The sequence below is a fragment of the Fukomys damarensis genome, unplaced genomic scaffold (assembly GCF_012274545.1).
Source record: "Fukomys damarensis isolate Sample0158 unplaced genomic scaffold, DMR_v1.0_HiC HiC_scaffold_35, whole genome shotgun sequence".
Taxonomy (NCBI): domain Eukaryota; kingdom Metazoa; phylum Chordata; class Mammalia; order Rodentia; family Bathyergidae; genus Fukomys; species Fukomys damarensis.
In genome coordinates, this window is record NW_022900947.1 from 53070839 (window position 1) to 53091081 (window position 20243).

A 20243-nucleotide genomic window follows, 5' to 3' on the forward strand; every position below is an offset into this window, starting at 1 on the left:
AAAACAAAAAAAAAACGATAATAGGAAAAAACAGAAAAAAGGTATTGTAATCCAGTGTGGACAATGTAGTTAAAAGAATACCTTGAGCCAAGCAAGGTGGCACACTTCAGTAATCCCAGCATTTAGGAAGCTGAGGCAAGAGGTTTGCTGCAAGTTTGAGGCCAACCTGGGCTTCATAGTGAGTTTAAGGTCAGCTTGAACCACACAGTAAGACCCTTTCTCAAAAAAAACAAAAACAAATACAAAAATAAAACACCAAAGTATACCTTAGTACATGTTTTAGATGTTCATTGGTCTATTAGTCTGGTTTTCAATCAATTAATTTTATAGGGTCCTATAAGATAAATAAATGAATCTGATGCTGAAAAAATAAATGGTTGGTGAAGGGAGAGGGGCAAAGGAGGAAATGAAATGTATTGTTTACATGTACCAGTCCCCTAAGCAAGTGTAATCATTATGTACTGCAAATGTGCACTGAGAAAAGCAAATAAAATTTTTAAAAAGAATCCGTGAGAGAGTTAATAGAGAGTCTGCTTCAAGTTTTACAAGGGCTATGAGAACTTTCCCTCCTTAGACATCTAACTGTGCCTGTAATCATTTTCTGGAAGCTTAATTTATGTTGAATTTTTTCTAGCAGGAACTTAATATATACTATGGTAGTCCAGTCTCTCTTGATGGCTCAAACCTAAGATTTTTACCAATAGTTTATTCCTTTTTAAGAAATATAGTATCAAATCAGATGATAAAAATATTCATTCACTTTAAAATTAGTCTTGGTTCATATTCCAACATTAAAGAACAAAATGTCTAAAGCAATATATGTGCCCCAGCTCTGACCATGCAGCCTGTGGCCCACCCACTTACTGGTTTTGAGCTCCACTGTGTACCTTTCCTCTGGCTCAGAACTGTGTTTAGGTTAAGTCCTTTATAAAGGTCAGCAGTTGCTGAATGCACGAGAGAAAATGCTTTTTAGGGTCCACTGCAAAAACTAAGAAAGGTAAGTTTTGCAGATCTGCTACTGTCCGGGGAATGTGGAACAGAAGAGGGCAAATATACTAAGAAAACATATTCCTTGTCCCTTTCCTCCCAAGCAAGCCAAGCCTGCTGTTAACTCAGAGGGATTTTATTCCTGTGATTTCTACAAATATTCACCATTCAAACCATGCACTTTGATAATTATATACTGTACTTTGACAGCTCACATATTGTCATATCATGCTGCTAGCGAAGATTTCATTTCCATACCTAAACAATACTATAAAATCCTGTGAGGCTGAGGCAGTGCTGTGTTGACCTTGGCCTCTGGATGGATAGCCTTGTACTTAGTAAGCACACAATAATATTTTCATTAAAGATCGGTTCTCTAGTAGTAGTTTGTCCAAAACAACATTGTTTGAAAAATTCTGCTTCTTGATTCCCTTTGTGACCCTTTCCTTTTGCACGTCCTCTTCCCCTTTTGCCATTTATTTATGCAACACAGTTGGTTAGGAGTCTCCTAAGTTTGATCCACTGTGACAGGCACTGGATAAAAAGTATGGAACAGAAAGTTGTAAGCCCTTATCTCGTGTAATAAAGACATACAGAAAAACAAACAAAAAGATATTAATTACCAGAGGCTGTCAGCAGAGTAAAACAATGCAGGAGAGCAGCTGGAGACCAGGCTGGAGAAGGGCTCCCTCAGCAGATGATGTTTAAATGAAATTTGTAGGAAACAGCATAAGAAAACAGGGTCGCAGGGGAATCTTCCAGGTGGAAGAAATAAACTGTCCCAAGACTCTGAAAGAAGGACAGCAAGGGTCAACACAGTGAGCAAAGACAGCGACTAAAGCAGAGAAGTGTTACTAAACGGCACACTGGTGCTTGGAGACTCGGTGAGGAGATCGGGTTTTATTCTAAATATATTTGGTAGTGAGATATGCAATTTAAAGCAAAGGAATAAAAATCTATTTTCAAAAGATCTTTTTTATTTTATTTTTTTGAGACACAGATCTAATTATTAGTTAAGGTTGACCTGGAACTCACTATGTGGCTCAGGCAGGCCTGAAATTTACTGTGGTCCTCTTGCATCAGCTTGCTGGTATTATAGGTGCAGCAGTGCTCCCAGCTCAAAGGAACATTCTGATTGCTCTGTAGCTAGGATGTTAGAGGGCTTCTGAAATGCGAGCAGTGGTAGCTACAACAGCCTACATGAGGAACGATGCAACCAGGTCCCGAATGAAAACGATGAATGCTAGGCAGAAACATGACGTGTGGATGGATCAGACATGAGGATAAAGGAAAGGCACATAGTAGGTGGACAGTGATATCATTTGCTGAGTACGAACAAGCAGGGATGAGAGAATGGGAAAGGAAGTGACTTCCAAGACTGGGATGTAGATGTGATAGCTTTGAGAGCATTAAGAACGTCACATGCAAACATCAGACGCACTGCTGAATGGAAGGGGTGGTTCAGTATTTTACAGATGGTTCCCAGGGAGCTGCACACACCTCTTCCCCACTCACATACGGGAAGCAGAGTTTCATTCTCCAGGCCACTGTGATAATGCTCAGAGATGGACATATGTTCCAACTTTGTCCAACCACAACCTGTTTAATTCTTTAGACATGTCCTTAAGGAACAGTTATGGAAACTTCTTTTTCTGGTTTAGTCACTGACCTAGGAAAATGTAAATATAGACTATCAGCTCTCATATTTGCCATGTGAAGAATTTAAAAATGGAAGAAAACAGCCTGAGGACATTGTTTAATCCCCTAAATGTAGCCATATTTTAGATCCAATGATTCCCTAGTTTTCCCCAATCTTCTCATTATGTTTTTAATGGTGTATCTCCAATTTGCTTGTTAACTGGGTTTCTGTTATTTGCTGCCCAAGTGCACTATTGTGGGAATACAGGATACTGTATCATGTAATGAGCACCCAAAGAAAGAGAAGCAGAATAAAGATCATGCCCTCACCACCCAGAGGCCCAAGACAATGGGATGTAGTGTTTATCTTGCTGCATGTGGAGCAAATGTGCATTTCCTTCTTTATAAATGTCCTAAGAAGCTCAATTCACTTGTGTGATTATGAACTGTGATGAAAGAAGAACCGCAGCACACGTTTATTCTCTACCCATGCTGCACTTAGTGGAGGGGCGTACCTATCCCCTACCTCCTCTAAATCGACTGGTAACAGTTCACACCTGCACTACTCCAAGGCTTGCCCTGGTCTGACCTGAGTACCTCAGTGCCCTGGGACATACAGGGAGCTCTGTTTATGATAAGATAAACAGCCCCACCCTCTGCCTTCTACACAGAGCCACCTCTGTAATGAACTCAGGCTCTGGGGTCCTCTGCACACACCAGGCTGAGGCTGTACTTTTGAAACCATATCATTTTTTAGTTTCTTTCTTTGCTCTTTTCCACGGTTTCTGCTTCCTTACATTTTTTTTTTTTTTGCCTGAAAGTTCTTGGTTAATAAATCACTGGACCAAGAACCTTCAATCATAGATTCATATTTTTGGGATCCAAAAAATACAGGTATAAATTAGTTGGGGCCACAGTGGGCTGTGCGATACATCTATTTCAGTGTTTCCATTGTTCTGGACACTCTGGTATCACACATGCCTCATTTTCAGGTGAGGTTCAGCTATACTAATAAAAAGTAAAACTAGAAAAAATTAGGAAAGACAAAAAGAAAAAATAAAAGTAACATTTGTGTCTCTAAGGGAGTTTTTGTATTACAAGTGTTGTTTCCTTGAAATAAAAAAAGGAAGAAAGAAAAAATTATTTAAGGATGATCCTTCAAACTATTTTGTAGTTTTAGAACACAAAGAACCCCACAGAAAGGGTTTTGGTGGAAGCTGTTGTAGAGACAGATGAGAAAAGACAGGTAGAGAGAAGACAGGATAAAGGCCACATTGAGCTTTATTAAAATCAATAGGAAAACTTACTGAAAGCAGTTTCTTTCTTTATGAGCAAAAGCAGTTTCTGCCCTGACAGGTAGACTCTGCAGTTAGGAGGGAAAAAGATAGCTAGACTTGGGAGTGGTACCACCACAATTACCATCAGCCACCCACAAAATACAAGGCTGATAAGAGACAGCCACTTAAGGACTCTTATTTAATAGGTAAGGCATGCACACACCTATGAATGAATATACACATATATTATGTTCTTACTTTAACATTAGGATAATACCACATCAGATACACACATGAGTACATGTCTCCTTTACTCAGTCATTAAGTAAGCCACCTTTTTAAGCAGCCTATCTCCTTCACTTATTCTTTACAAAGAGACAGGAACAAACCAAATGGCCAGAAGGCCTAGGCGAGGATCAAAGAGAGTCAAGGCAACACATGGGATATAGACAAGTGCCCACTTGGGGGATGGGAAGACACTCATCCCTAATAGAAAGAGCCAGGGATAAAACCTCCTTCAGTGCTTTCAGTTCTGAAGCCCGCTACCAACTTTTGGTAGCTATCTCTCTTTTCCATCTTTTCTCCCCAAACAACCATCCTTTGTTATACTAAACTTTTTTCAGTTCTTTACTGGAGCTGGGTATAGGATCACTGGGACATTCATTTTCAGCAGAACAGTGGCATGGCATGGAGTGACATAGTGTGGCAAATTGTCCACCACTGGACATAACACTATATTGAAACACGAGGTTAGAAAAGTAGAGAGCCAACTTTTGTAATTATTTGACCCTAAGTATGCTCCATGGTGGGTGGGAGTTATGGGAATTTCCCAGTGTTTGACTTGAAAATCATCTGCCTACTCAACTATAACTGCTGTATCATTCATAGTATTAACTTTTTGTATTAGTCTGAACATTTATTTCTATAGTAAAGTCAATGTATCACAGAGGGTATGAAAAACATCAAAACTTCTAATTCTAAATTCTAAATTCTAATTCTAATTCTGATTCTAAATTCTAAATTCAAAACTTCTAAATTCTAAAGAGAAGGGGAAACACAAGTATTCAAGAATATGGAGGTACTGGTATAAAAAACTAATTTTAAAAACTAAGAAATTTTGAAAGAGTAAATTTAACTACAGGTAGATGATGGGATTTTTGGGTCAAGATGTCAGACTTGATTATATGCCTCTCTTTGTTGAAGATCACATTAAAATTAGTTGAACACAAAGATAGAGATAAACCCATAACTCTGACAAAACTAAGATTTCCTTAGTAAATGAGGTTGAGCTCATGTCTTGAATTCAGCCAATTAAAGAAAAATAACTGGCAAAGTAAGGTGGATGAAGCCATACATCAGACCGGAATTTCTTACCCTCAGCATTATCGACATTTTGGGCCAGATGGAAAATTTGTCTTGATGAATTGTAAGATCACTGGTCTTTGGATACCAGATCCATCAACAACCTTCCTCACAGTATGACAACAAAAATGTGTTCTTCCTTGCTTAATGTCTCCTGAAGGATAGAATTGCTCTGATTGAGAACCAATAGACAACACTAAGGGTGGACAGGAATCAGCCAAAGGAAAAAAACTGTCTAGTCTAAAAACAAAAAAAAAAAAACAAACTAAAACAAACAAAATGGAAAAGGCTCAGCACTTAAAAACATCAAGTACAAAAAGAAGAAGAGCTAAGAAAAGAGATTACAAAGGTCAGTCTCTTTTATATACACCATTAAAATTCAGTAAGAAAATATATAATCAATGAAAAGGATGTCTTTGAAAAGTTCCTAATGAATTTTATGTCATAAAATCCAGGAAGATTTAATATCTAGGGAGAATGAAAATTAAAACCTTTCTTAGAAAAATGTACAAATATACATATAAGCATACATATATATATATATATATTTTATTTATTACACATATATTATATATATTATACCTATATGTTTTCTTAGAAAAATATGCCCCACACTAATATATATGCATATATTTTAATTTTTAATTTCAGTAAATGAAACTGAAACATTTCAGTAGACTCTGGTCTTAGTCTAAGCCCTGAGGTCATCATCCCGGTATTTATTTCTATGTCTGTCTATCCATCTGCCAATGTATCCACTCGCCTACCTATCTCTCTATCTAGAAAATGAGATCTAAAGGTGCTACAGTCATTGTTTGCACATGGATATGTACGGTTGAACCCTAGTTTACTGATGGTGATTTTTCTACTCCTTATGCCAGAAAAGATATTATATACAGAGGGTTCTTTTGTACAACCCTGTAATTCTCATAGATTTTCTTAAACAGTTATCTCCCTTTATTCTAAAAATATATCTAACTATGTGCCTATAAAAGATTGCTTTCATTCACACATTTGGTGATGAAACATTTCAATGTGTTGGAACTATGCTAAAGGATTCCCGTGGTTATTTATTGTGGTTCTTCACACACCTTTGCTGATTCAAATAGTGGAATAGTGTCAGCTGGCATTTTCAGCCAGTTACCTCATTATCTTCTTAAGTAAGAAAATACCCTTGCTAAGCAGCAAGCGTTGCACTACAGGTGAAGTTCAAAGGAACTGTAGAAGTCATATTATCATTATTTACAGATGACAAGCTCCTCTACATAGGAGACCCCAAAATTCACCAAAAGCACTTAGAATTAATAACCAAATTCAGAAGTGTAGCAAGATAAATATTAACTCACAAAACTCAAGAGCATTCTTGTACACAAATAATTAACTACTGAGAAAAAATTAGCAAAAAATATCATTAAAAACAGCACCAAGAAAAATTAAATACTTGGGATTAATCTAAATAAAGAAGTAAAACACCTTCTACAATGAAAACTACATTAATCTGAAGAAGGCAATTGAAAAAGACATCTCAAAATGGAAAGATATCCCCTATTCCTGGAAAGGAAAAAAACAGTATAGTGAAAACAGTCATACTTCCAAAACTGATTTACAGATTTAATGGAATCCCGATCAAAATACCAACATTCTTCAAAGAACTGGATAAAACAGACCTAAAACTCATACGGAACAAAGAGAACCAGAATAGCAAAACCCACTGTGAATAATAAGATCAAAGCTGGAGTCATCAAAATCCTGGACTTGAAGTTATTTTAAAAAGCTATAATGATAAAAAATAGCATTTTACCAGAACAAAAACAGATATGTGGTTCAATAGAACAGAAGAGAGGATGCAGAAACAATCCCAGGCGCATTTGATCTACCAAAACTATTGGACCTATCACAAAATGTCCAAAAACAAACACTTTGACCCAGCTAACTCTCTGCTGGTTATCTTGCCAAAAGAATTAAAAGAATCATACCACAGTGATATATGTACATCCATGTTTATAGTGGCACAGTTTGTAATAGCTAAAACTTGGAAACAGCCCAATTGCCCATCAGTTGGAGACTGGATAAAGAAGATGTGGGTTTTCTATAAAATGCAATACTATTCAGGCATAAAGAATGAGAAATTAGGGTCATTCATAGGAAAATGGATGCATATTGAGGTTATACTCTTAAGTAAAATAAATAAGACACACATGTAAATACTGAATAGTTTCTCTTGTGTGAAAAACTAAAAGTGTAAATAAAATCCAAATTGTATAACTGACAATGTGAAAAAGGAAGAAAGGGATTAAAGGAGTAGGGGAAGTGGGAAGGCTAGGGGAAAGGAAATATTGGAAAAGAAAAAATACGAGAAAATGAAAAAATGGAAATAAAACTGCTTTGGCCCACCCAGCTGGTCTGTGACCTTCCCAACTGTGCACCACCAGATCCAGCAAGGAAGACCCCTGGAGATCTCTCCTGCCACCTGCTCGGACCCACCCGGTGGGTCTGTGAACTCCCTGACAGTGCACCACCAGATCCAGCAAGGGAGGTAGCACGCCCTTGAAACAGCCCCACAACCTGACACCCACCCCTGCTCTCAAACCTCCTGATTGAGCCAGTCCTTGGACCCACTCTGCAGAAGCATAGGTGGTCATAAAGGGTATTTTTATGAGCTCCCAACTTTAAACATCTTTAAAGGGCAGGGGAAACCTGTAATAGAACTGAGTGGAATTCAACCCTGGATATTGGGAAACTCAATTTAGGCCTTGTGGCCTGAGGTCAGTCTGAGTCACAGGGACCTACCATTGGCTAGCTGAGATCAGGGGACTTGGCTCTGCACATGTTTGTACATGTGGTATAATATGACAACAGAGACACAGCCTGAAAGAGGCCCTTCAAATTATTTTGTTTTCTTCTTTTCCACATTCCACCCTGCAATTTCTTTCTTTGTTCTGTCCTCTTTCTCCAACTCAGTCTCTTGTTCTACTATATTTCCCTCATCTCCCTTTCTATTCATGCTCCTGCCCTAATTCAGACTTCTTCTTTAATCATTTTTTCTTTATGTTCTTTTCTCTTGTGATTTTACCTCACTCATGGATCCATAGCTTCAAGGGAAGGTGAGCCCCTGTTACTGTTAAGGGGATATATTCTTTTCCTTATTCCTGCACTCCATCTATCCCCTTTGAAGTTAATAGTTTTGTAAAGGTTGTATGGTCATTCTATGTCTGCTGACTTCACTTGAAACCTTCTCCAATTCTTTCATTTATCTACTCCTCTCATCCTAACTCAGTCTAAGCTCCCACCCCAAATGTTAAAGATGCTATGTTGAAAAGTGTATTCACTGCAAACATGTTTTGGGCTGCTTCTTGATACTAATTTAATTCACATGGTTCAAAGGTGATAGATTAATAACTACCACAAGTGGTCAATTTGCAAGCTGTGCTTGATCCTATTGGGCTACTGAATGTATCAATTGGGATAAAGGACTGTGATTGATTTAATGATTTGTTTTCTCTGATATTATGAAAATAAGGATGTTTATGAGATTCAAAAGCTAAAACGCAACTATATCAGGAAGATTTAAGTAATGACCCAGAAATTAAACCAAGGACAACCCCAAAACAAAAATAAAAATGACAAAACACTTAAGCAAGACACAAAGACAGACCTACCGTTCACCAATGGCAAACAGGAGAGCAAATGAGGATGAAAAGTCTGACAGTGAACCAGCAGGACACCCTGGACCCAAACCACAGGAGGTAACAAAACAGATCAATCAGGCACTAGAAAAATTCAAAATAGAAATAATTTCCCAGATAACCACAGAGATGGTAAGCAAAATTGGAAGTCACGATTCGAGACTCTAGAACAAAAACTGACAAAAAAATAGATGAGCTCAAGACCATGATAGAAGCTATGAAGACTCAGCATAAGAAAGAAATGGAAACAATGAGTGCCCAACATAGGAAAGAAGTGGAATCCATAAAACAGATTCAAAATGATATGCAGGAGAATAAAAACTCTATTGAAAGTGTACACAACAGAATAAAAGATTGTGAAGATAGAATTTCAGATATAGAAGACAGAGTTGCAGTCAGTGACCTTGAAAAGAGAGGTCTCTTAAAAACAGTAAGATATCATGAGAAAAGAGAGGTCTCTTAAAAACAGTAGGGGATCATGAGAAATCAACTGCTAGATGATGCAAAGAAAAATAACACAAGACTGATAGGAATTCGTGAAATAGCAGGAGAAAACACAAATGACTTAAAAAAGCTCTTCACAGAATTAATAACTCAAAATTTTCCAGAGGGGAAGAATATGACAATCAGATAAGTGAGGCATATAGGACCCAACTATCCATGACCAAAAAAAATCTACACCTAGACATATAATAATCAAGATCCCAGAAACCCAACAGAAGAACAAAATATTACAAGCAGTAAGAGAAAAGAAACAAATCACATGCACAGAAAAGCCATCAGAATTGCAGCAGATTTTTCAACCTAAACCCTCGAATCAAGGAGAGCCTGGGTGAGGTATTTCAAGTCCTAAAAGAAAACAACCTCCAACCTAGACTGATGTATCCTAAAAAACTCTCTTTCAAAATTAATGTGGAAATAAGATACTTCCATGACAAAGAACACCTGAGAAACTTCATGAACACCAAACCAGCACTACAAGGAATTCTAAACAATATCCTAGAAAAGGATGATGAAGGTCACAACAACATGAGGCCCAACAGACCAAATCAAACAGGCAAGACAAGAAACTAAAAGGAGAGGGGAGAAAAAGTAAAAAGAGTAAACAAAAGGACAGCAACATGACAATAATTAGTCAGAACATATCAGTTATAACCATCAGTGTTAATGGCCTCAATTCACCAATCAAGAGAAATAGACTGCAGAATCCAACAATATGTTGTATACAAGAAACACAACTAGTGTAAAAAAAAAAAAAGCCCATAGATTGAAAGTGAAAGGATGGAGAACAATTCGCCATGCATCAAGAGCCCAGAAAAAAATAGGGGTAGCAATCTTATTCACAGACAAAGTACATTTCAAACCAAAACTCATTAAGAGAGACAAAGAAGGCCACTACATCCTTGTAAAGGGAACAATCCAAGAGGAAGAGATGACAATCATAAACATATATGAACCAAATGTAAATGCCCCCAACTATATAAAACAAATATTAAGTAACATGAAAAATCAAATAAGCCCTAATACAATTGTAGTGGAGGATTTAAATACCCCATTAACACAAATAGACAGATCATCTAGGCAGAAAATCAACAATGAAAATCTAGAACTGAACCAAGCTTTGGAACACATGGATTTAATAGATGTCTATAGAGTGTTCCACCCCACAAAATCAGAATATACATTCTCTTTGGATGCACATGGATCATTCTCCAAGTTAGACCACATATTGGCCCACAAAACAGGTCTGAATAAATGCAAAAGAATTGAAGTTATCCCCTGTATATTATCAGATCATAATGCAATCAAGCTGATGATCAATAGCACAAGAAACTGTAGGAACTTCACAAGCACATGGAAACTGAACAACACTCTCCTGGACAATCAATGGATTACAGAGGAAATTAAAGAAGAAATGAGACAGTTTTTACAAATAAATGAAAATGCCAAGACAACATACAGGAATTTATGGGACACAAAGAAAGCAGTTCTATGTGGAAAATTCATAGCACTGAATGCCCATACTAGGAAAACAGAGTGAGCTCAAATAAACAACCTAATGATGAATGTTAGACTCCTAGAAAAACAAGAGCAAGAAAAACACAAAGCTCGAACAAGAAAGAAAATTATAAAGATTTGAGCAGAAATCAATGCAATGCTAAGAAAATGATACAAAAAATTAATAAAACAGAGTTGTTTTTTTAAAAGAATAAATTTGAAAATCCCTTAGCTAATCTTATCCAAGAAAGAAAAGAAAAGGCTCAGATCCATGCAATCAAGAATGAAAAAGGTGAAGTCACAAGAGATCCAGCAGAAATCCAGAGGATCATTAATGCCTACTTTGAGAACCTGTACTCCAATAAAATGGAAAACACAGAAGAAATGGACAAATTTCTAGATACTTATGAATTACCAAAGTTGAACAAAGAAGATAAAAAACATTTTAAACACCTGAATTATAATCAGTGAAATTGAAAATGTAATTAAAAACTTACCAACAAAGAAAAGCCTGGGTCCTGATAGATTCACTGCTCAATTTTACAAGACATTTAGAGAACTACTGCATTTACTCTTCAAACTTTTCAATGAAATTGAAAGGGAAGCTATACTTCCAAATTCATTCTTGGAAGCAAGCATCACTTTGATTATCTAGCCAGTTAAAGATGCAACTAAAAAAGAGAACTACAGGCCAATCTCCTTAAAGAATATAGATGCAAAATGCCTTAATAAGATACTAGCAAACAGAATACAGAGGATCATCAAGAAGATCATACATCCTGACCATGTCGGATTTGTTCCAGGGATGCAAGGATGGTTCACCATACATAAGTCAATAAATGTAATACAGTATCTTAACGAAGTCATGGACAAAAACCATACAATCCTCTCAATAGATGCAGAAGAAGCATTTGACAAAATTCAACACCCATTCATGATAAAAACCCTGCAAAACATTGGAATAGATGGTCTATATCTCAACTTACTAAAGGCTATCTATGAAAAACGAACAACCAACATCATATTAAATGGCCAAAAACTGAAAACCTTTATGTTAAAATCAGGAGCAAGACAAGATGCCCACTATCACCACTCCTCTTTGATAGAGTTCTGCAAACATTAGCCACAGCAATTAGACTAAGAAAGAAATTAAAGCAATAAAGATAGGAAAGGAAGAATTTAAACTGTCATTATTTGCAGATGATATGATACTCTGCATTGAAGACACAAAAAACTCCACCCAAAGACTTCTAGATTTAATTGACAGGTTCAGTAGAGTAGCTTGATACAAGGTCAACACCCAAAAATCAATAGCCTTCTTATACACAAGTAACAGACTCACTGAGAGAGAAATAAGGGAAAAAATTCCTCTTATAATAGCATCCAAATAAATGAAGTATCTAGGAATCAATCTAACAAAAGAAGCAAAAGATCTCTACATTGAAAACTACAGCACTCTGAAAAAAAGAGATTGAGGAAGATATAAAAAAATGGAAGGATATCCCCTGCTCCTGGGTAGGAAGAATCCACAGTGAAAATGGCTATAATACCAAAACTGCTATACAGATTTCATGCAATGCCAATTGAAATGCCAACACTATATTTCACAGAACTAGAAAAAAGACTCCAAAAGTTCATTTGGAACCATTAAAGACCTAGAATAGCAAAGGCCATCCTAGGCAACAGACACATGGCAGCGGGTATAACAATTCCCAATTTAAAACTATACTATAAAGCCACTGTGGTAAAAACAGCATGGTATTGGCAAAGAAACAGATCTGAGAATCAGTGGAACAGAATAGAAGACACAAAAGCAAATCCAGATGTACTCAGCTACGTCATCTTTGACAGAGGAGCTGACCACCCTCAGTGGAGGAAAGATAACCTCTTCAATAAATGGTGTTGGAAAAACTGGATTTTAACCTGACAAAGATTAAAACTGGACCCTTATCTTTCACAATGCACTAAATTAAAATCCAAGTGGATAAAAGATCTAAATATTAAAATAGAAACACAAAACTTGCTGGAAGATAAGTTAGGCAGAACTCTGGAAGACAGTGGCAAAGGAAAAGACTTTATAAACAAATCCTCAGTAGTACAGGAACTAGCAGAATGAATCAACAAGTGGGATCTCATCTTATTAAAAAGCTTCTGTACTGCAAAAGAAACCATCAGCAGAACTAAGAGGCACCCTACAATGTGGGAAAAATTTTTTACAAAAAAAAATGACAAAGGACTATTATCTAGATTATATAAAGAACTCAAAACAACCAGCTCCCCCAAATATAAAGACCCAATTCTAAAGTGGGCATCTGAAATGAACAGATATTTCTCAGACAAAAAAGTAAAAGAAGTGAGTAAATATATGAAAAAATGCTCCACATCACTGGTCATTCAAGAGATGCAGATGAAAACAACACTGAGATTTCACCTTAACCCTCAAAGAATGGCTGCTATCAAGAAATCAAACAATAACAAATGTTGGTGGGGATGTGGGCAGAAAGGAACCCTCCTCCATTGTTGGTGGGAGTGCAGACTGGTGCAACCACTGTGGAAATCAATATGGAGATACCTCAAAGGGCTTGGACTGGAGGTTCCATTTGACCCAGCCATCCCTTTGCTGGGTATCTTTTCAAATGAACTAAAAGAATCATATCTCAGTGATGTATGCACACCCATGTTTATAGTGGCACAGTGTGTAAGAGCTAAAACTTGGAAACTGCCCATTTGCCCATCAGTTGGAAACTTGATATAGAAGATGTGGTTTTTGTATAAAATGGAATATTACTCAGCCATAAAGTATGAGAAAATAGATTCATTCATAGAAAAATGGATACACATTGAAGATATAATCCTAAGTGAAATAAATAAGTCACACATGTGTAAATACTGAATAGTTTCTCTAGTGTGAACAAACTGTGATAATACATAAGATCCTAATAAGATTACTGACATTGTGAAATGGGAAGAAAGGGGCTAAATGTGTAGGGAAGGTGGGATGGGTAGGGGAAGGGTAATAAGGGAAAAGAAAAAATGTGAGATAATGAAAAGATGGAAATAAAGTGTTTGTAAATGGGGAAGGGAGGAGGTGGTTAAGGGAGGGCAGGGACAATGTGAAAAAATGAGAACCAAGACCTGTCATGTAGAGGTATGAGATCTCAACAATTAATGTAACTGTACTGTATCCCTAAAATGTACCAATAAACTCAATTAAATCTGAAAAAATGGAAATAAAGTCTTTGTTAATAGGGGGGGTTGGCACAAGTGAAAGGAAGGCAGGGGTTTGGGGAAAAAATGAGAACCAAGATCTGTCATGTAAAGGTACAAGATCCCAATAATAAATGTAGCTGCTGTATACTTAAAAAGTACCAATAAACAAAACAAAACAAAACAAAAAAGCTTATGAATAGAAAATAAAACAGGGTGAAAAGAAAATCAACAGAATGAAAAAACAATTTCCAGCTATTCCTCAGGCAATGGACTAATTTCTAGAATATACTGAGAACTAAAAAATCTTAGATTCAAGAAATTAAAAGACCCAATTAAAATGGGCATGTGAAATGAGGAGATACTTCTCAGAAGAAGAAAAAATACAAATGACCAATGAACACATGATGAAATGCTCAGTATGACTGTCCATCGAAAAATGCAAATTAAACACTAAGATTTAGTCCTACCTCAGAAAGGCCATCATTAAGAAATCAATAACAAATGCTTGTGAGGCTGTGGGGTAAAAGGAAACTTTTTGCATTTTTAGTGGAAATGTAAACTAGAACAATCACTATGGAAGTCATCATGGAGATTCCTCAGAAAACTAAAAACAGAAATTCCATTTGATCCAGCTATTTCTCTTTGAGTTATCTTCCCAAAAGAGTTAAAGACATCATATTACAGGGATACATGCATCTTCATATTTATAGAGGCATAATCATAAAAGCTATATCTTATTAGTGGCCTGTATGTCGATCAACAGATGAAGAATATATGCCATTTACACAAAATAGAGTACTACTCTGCCATAGGGGTAAACTTGAGTCATTTACAGGAAAATGGATGTATCTTTCAAGACCCTAATGTTAAGTGAGTTAAGTCAGACACATAAGCTTGAATACAGCATGGTTTCTCTCTTATGATAAACTCAAATTATAAATAGAGAACAAAATAAAAGATAAGAAACCAGGAGATAGATCTTTCTCAAATGGGAAGGGATCAAGAGATGGAGGTGAGGGAGGGAGGGCAGGGATGAAAAAATCAATTCAGATGTGTTATGCACATATGCCAACCCTATGCAAGGAATATAAACATCATGTACAGGGCTGGGGATGTGATTCAGTGGTGCCACACTTGCATGGCAAATACAAGGTCCTGAGTTTGATCCCTGGTACCACAGACAACCCATTATGGACTAAAAAAAAAAAGGAGCAGTAAACTAGGTAAAAACTTAAAGTTAGGCTCAGAATGCAACTTCCTCAGACTTGTGGTATAGAATATTAGCTGTCCTGATCATAAATGGTGATCAAATGACAACTGACTAGAAAACATATTGTGGCCCCCAAATAAGTGAAAAAATTTAACTAAAGATAACTTTTGAGGAAAGCAATTTAAAGGTTTATTAAAATGAATCAAATGAGTTCTAAATAAATGAAGATATCAATTATTTCTACACCAGCCTCTAAATTTGATGCACATTAAATCAAAACCCTATATGAAGAGATATCTTTGTTCATATGTTCCTTAGTATTTTAAAAAATGGACCAAAATAGCCAAAATACATGTGAAAAGAATATGTAAATAGGGAAAGTGAAGAGGGTGATGGGATGGCAGGGGTGTGGGGAAAAAACAAGAACCAAGATATATCATGTAAAGGTACAAGATCCCAGTGATAAATGTAACTGTATTGTTTGCTTGAAATGTACCAATAAACTTAATGGGGGCAGGGATATGTTAATCCTAGGTATTCTCTGTTGAATGGTGGCCTCCCTCCTACTCCAGAAATCTACGAATGTGACCTTATTTTCAAAAAAAGTACTTGGACATACAGCTAAATTAAAGAAAACCACTAGTTTACTAGAGAAGGCTTTGAACCTGATCATAGGGCCTTCATCAGAGTAGAAAAGCACAGACAGAAGAATGTAAAGATGAAGACCAATAAGACAGAGCCTCTGTTTTCATCCAACATTAAGTCAAGAAATGTTGGAGTTGCCACAAGCTAGAATATACAAAGAAGGATCCTTTCCTAGAGCCTTTGATTTCATATTTCTGGCCTCTAGAACTATTAGAGAATAAATTTCTGTTGTCTTTAATCACCTACTTTGCGGTAAACTGCTGTGACAGCTGTAATAAACTAGTGTAACAGATACCAACATTTACTCTCCATCTACAAAGGTGAAAGTATTGTGGTCAGAAGTGACACATGGAAAAGTGAAAGCTGGCTGAGAACAGGAGGAGAGTCAAGCAACATCTCCCAAGGAGAGAGATGGATCAGCTGGGGAGTACTGACTATTCAGTGGCAGTGCTGATAAAACTGCTTAAATAGAGAGGGAAATGAAGTTGAATCTTTAAACAAAAAACGTGCAAATATCAATTCAATATAAGATAAGTCTTATATCTAATAATCCTGCAAGCAAAAAACAAAAATCAGGATTTTTTCTGAAAGATGAGAAAGGATTTATTAGAGAAATATAAAGCACACTGATAAGAAAAGAATGATACTTCAAGTACTTTAAAATTCAGAGCCTCTGTTCACTCAAATTTATTATACAAGGAATAAGAAAGTTATAGATGGAAAATAGACATATAAAGTACATAAAATGTAGAAAGGGCTCATTTCCAGAAAAATGTGATTCTATAAAATGAAAAAAAGAAACAAATATGCAATAAGAAATGGCTCCAAATTGTAAGCATTTATAGAAGATGAAATACAAATGATTATCCATTGATAAGCACATTAATAATCAGTGAAATGAAAATCAAATCCATAAGATGCTGTAATGCATACTCCTGGCATGGCAACACAGAAAAGTCAAATTGATACATTTTAGGAGGACAGAGATGATCATGAGCTCTCTTGTGCTCTTCTAGTGGTGTTGCAAAAGTTTATAAGCACTTTTGAAAATGCTGTTAAAAATCTGCTTGAGTCTGAGCTGGGCTGATGCCTCAGTGAACCTCTACTAACTTTATCACTGGGGGAGGTTCTAGCACATGAGCTAGAACAGGTAAGGATGATCCTGAGTTATGAAAAGTACAGACAGATGTTTGTGAACCATGATATGAGTTAAGAAAATAGTGTATCTCTACTACAGTAGTCTACACACAGGTAAAAATAACTGAACTCTAGTTTTATGTAATAAAAGGGAAAAATCTTGAAGCCACAAGGCTGAGTGAAAAGGTGAAATTGTGGGGATGGAAGGTTATAGGCAGGATAAAATACGACCTCATTAAGCTGTATTAAAGAAATCAATAGGAAATCTTACTAAGGCATTTTTTGCCTCTGCAGTTAAGACTCCAGCAATTACCAAGGCAAAGGTAAAGAAAGAGAAAACCAGACCCAGGGAAGGAGCCAGGCAACATAATTCACATAAGAATTTAACAGAAAGAGTGGTCAGGCAAAACAGGGTGTTGCCAGGAACATGAAAGACCATGGTAACCAGCCTCCATCCTCACTGGATAAAATACAAAGGAGACCAAAGCAGCTACCTAAACACTCTTATTTAATATATAAAAGACACACATACCTCTACATATATCCTTATATGTATATTCTCACTTTAGCATTACTATATACATTGCACCAGATACATACATGTACCCTTTACTTAATTTCTTTTCTTTTTCTTTTATTGATTTTATTGGCACATTTTAGGTATACAATACAGTTACATTCATTATTGGGGTCTTGTACCTTTACATGACAGGTCTTGGTTCTCATTTTTTCCCCTTGTCCCTGCCCCCCCTTCACCCTTCCTCCCCTCCCCAATTACAAACATTTTATTTCCCTTTTTTCATATTTTCCCCTTATTACCTTTCCCCTACCCTTCCCACTTTCGCTACATCTTTAGCCCTTTTCTTCCCATTTCACAATGTCAGTTATCTCATTAGGATCTTATGTACTATTACAGTTTATTCACACCAGAGAAACTATTTGGTATTTACACATGTGACTTATATATTTCACTTAGGAGTATATTTCAATATGTATCCATTTCCGTATGAATGAGTCTAATTTCTCATTCTTTATGGCTGAGTAATTACTCCATTTTATAGAAAAACCACATCTTCTTTATCCAATCTCCAACTGATGGACAAATGGTCTGTTTCCAAGTTTTAGCTATGACAAACTGTGCCGCTATAACCATGGGTGTACATATATCACTCTGGTATGATTTTTTTAACTCGTTTGAAAAGATACCCAGAAGAGGGATGGCTGGGTCAAATGGAACCTCTAGTCCCAGCTCTTTGAGGTATCTCCATGTCCCCTTTACTTAATTTATAATTCTAATCTGTGCTTCTATGAGGCTCCCTCTTCCCACACCTATCCATCACAAAAAGGCAGAAAGGAATCAAATGGCCAGTAAAAATGGAGACAGAGGTGCCTAGGTTAGGATCAAAGAGAGCCAGAGAGCAATCAGATGGAAACCAGTTCCAGGTGTCCCCATTGAAAAATGGGAGAAATCACTCGACCTAAATAAAAGCAGCCCTGGACAAGGGCTTATAGGTATTCACCTTTCCAATGCCTGCTACTCTTTCAGAGTAGCTGTCTGTCCTCTCTCTCTCTCTCTCTCTCTCTCTCTCTCTCTCTCTCTCTTGCTTTTTCCCAAATAACCTGTCTTCCTTTATTTTAAACTCTGTCTTTTTAATTCATTACTGGACTTGAGAGTTTACCATCCTGGTAGCTAAGTGTCCCAGCACAGCAGTGGCATGTCTTAGTGTGGTGTCCACCAGTTATGACAAAGTCACAGAAGGATATACTGTGATTTCATTTGCATAAAACTTAAAAAAAGCAAAATTGGGTAGTACACTACATAGGGAAATATATAGGAGATAAAACTACAATAAATGATTAAATGAAATTCAAAATAGTTTTTAATATCTGAAAAAGAAAGGTGAAAGAACCTACCTTAAACTAGTTCTTAGATTTTTGGGTACTCATTTTATAGTTAATCTTATAAATGAACAAAAGAAAAATTAAATACCAAGTAACATCATTGTGAAATTTCAAAAATTGAAAAAAACTTTTGGTGGCCTGCCTTGCAAGCACAAGGACTTCAGTTCAATCCCTGGTACCCCCCCAAAAAAAAATTGAAAAAAACTATTGAAAATTTGGGTAATAAACTTGGTCACCTAAGAAGAAACAATTTCTCATCAGCCACATCTAGTAAAGCTACAAAAATGAATACATTTTTTAAGAAAAATCATTCTCAATTTAAAGTTTCCCCATCAAAACTACCAGTTGAATGAAATACAGAATAAAGGATTTTCCAACATGAAATAATTCAAGAAATTTACCTCCCATAAGCTTTTAGTTAGGTACTTGAGGATACAATGCGCCATATGTATGAAGGAAAATATACAACTCATAAAGCAGTAGGCCCTGCAGCTGGGGCACAGCTGCCCTCACTCGTTCTACCTCTGTAAAGTGGACCTAGAGCCCAGCAGTGGAAACTATAATGCCTAAAATACCTACATTCAAAGAGTCGCAGAAAAATGCACTCAGAAACATTTGCATTTTCTGTTAAGCTTACCATTCTTTCAATCTGATGACTTTTTTCTATAAACTCTCTTGAGGACTTCATTCCATAATTTTCTTTGTATCTGATGTTTGTGACTTTAAAGGAGGCAAGGTAATAGAACGATTTATCATCTGAAAGGTAGAATAAATGAGAGACAGTTAAATGTAATCAATTATTCATCTCCAGTCATGCTGGATAGGTTACTTACTATAATGTAATATATTTCCATTTAGTACAAAAAGTACTGTAGACACTTTTAAAATATTTTGTAATTTTATCATTGCAGCCAGTCAAAATAATTCAGTTTCCAAAAGAATATTTATATACATATATGTAATGAAAATGATTATGGATATATGAAAACTTTATAGAATTGGCTGTCCAATATACAATGGAAGTGAATATTGAAAGCAATTGCTGAAAGTTATGTAAACATAATGTATTTCCTGAAAGCAATTACTAACCTAGGTATAGCAAGTACACACTGTAATATGTTGCTATACTGAAAAAGCTTTAAATTTTTTCTATACTTCTACTAAGATTATTTAAATAGATGTCTGTATGTA

The 20243-nt window shown here is 36.2% G+C and overlaps 1 protein-coding gene across 1 annotated transcript in view; it reads right to left on the bottom strand.

Annotated features, from left to right (window-relative positions):
- LOC104853270 (transmembrane serine protease 11F) overlaps nt 1-20243 on the bottom strand; it is a 99716-nt gene that overhangs the window by 15976 nt on the left and 63497 nt on the right. The window contains exon 4 of the mRNA XM_010611175.2: nt 19690-19808. Coding sequence (XP_010609477.1) covers nt 19690-19808 — 119 coding nt within the window. The remainder of the gene's footprint in view (nt 1-19689; nt 19809-20243) is intronic.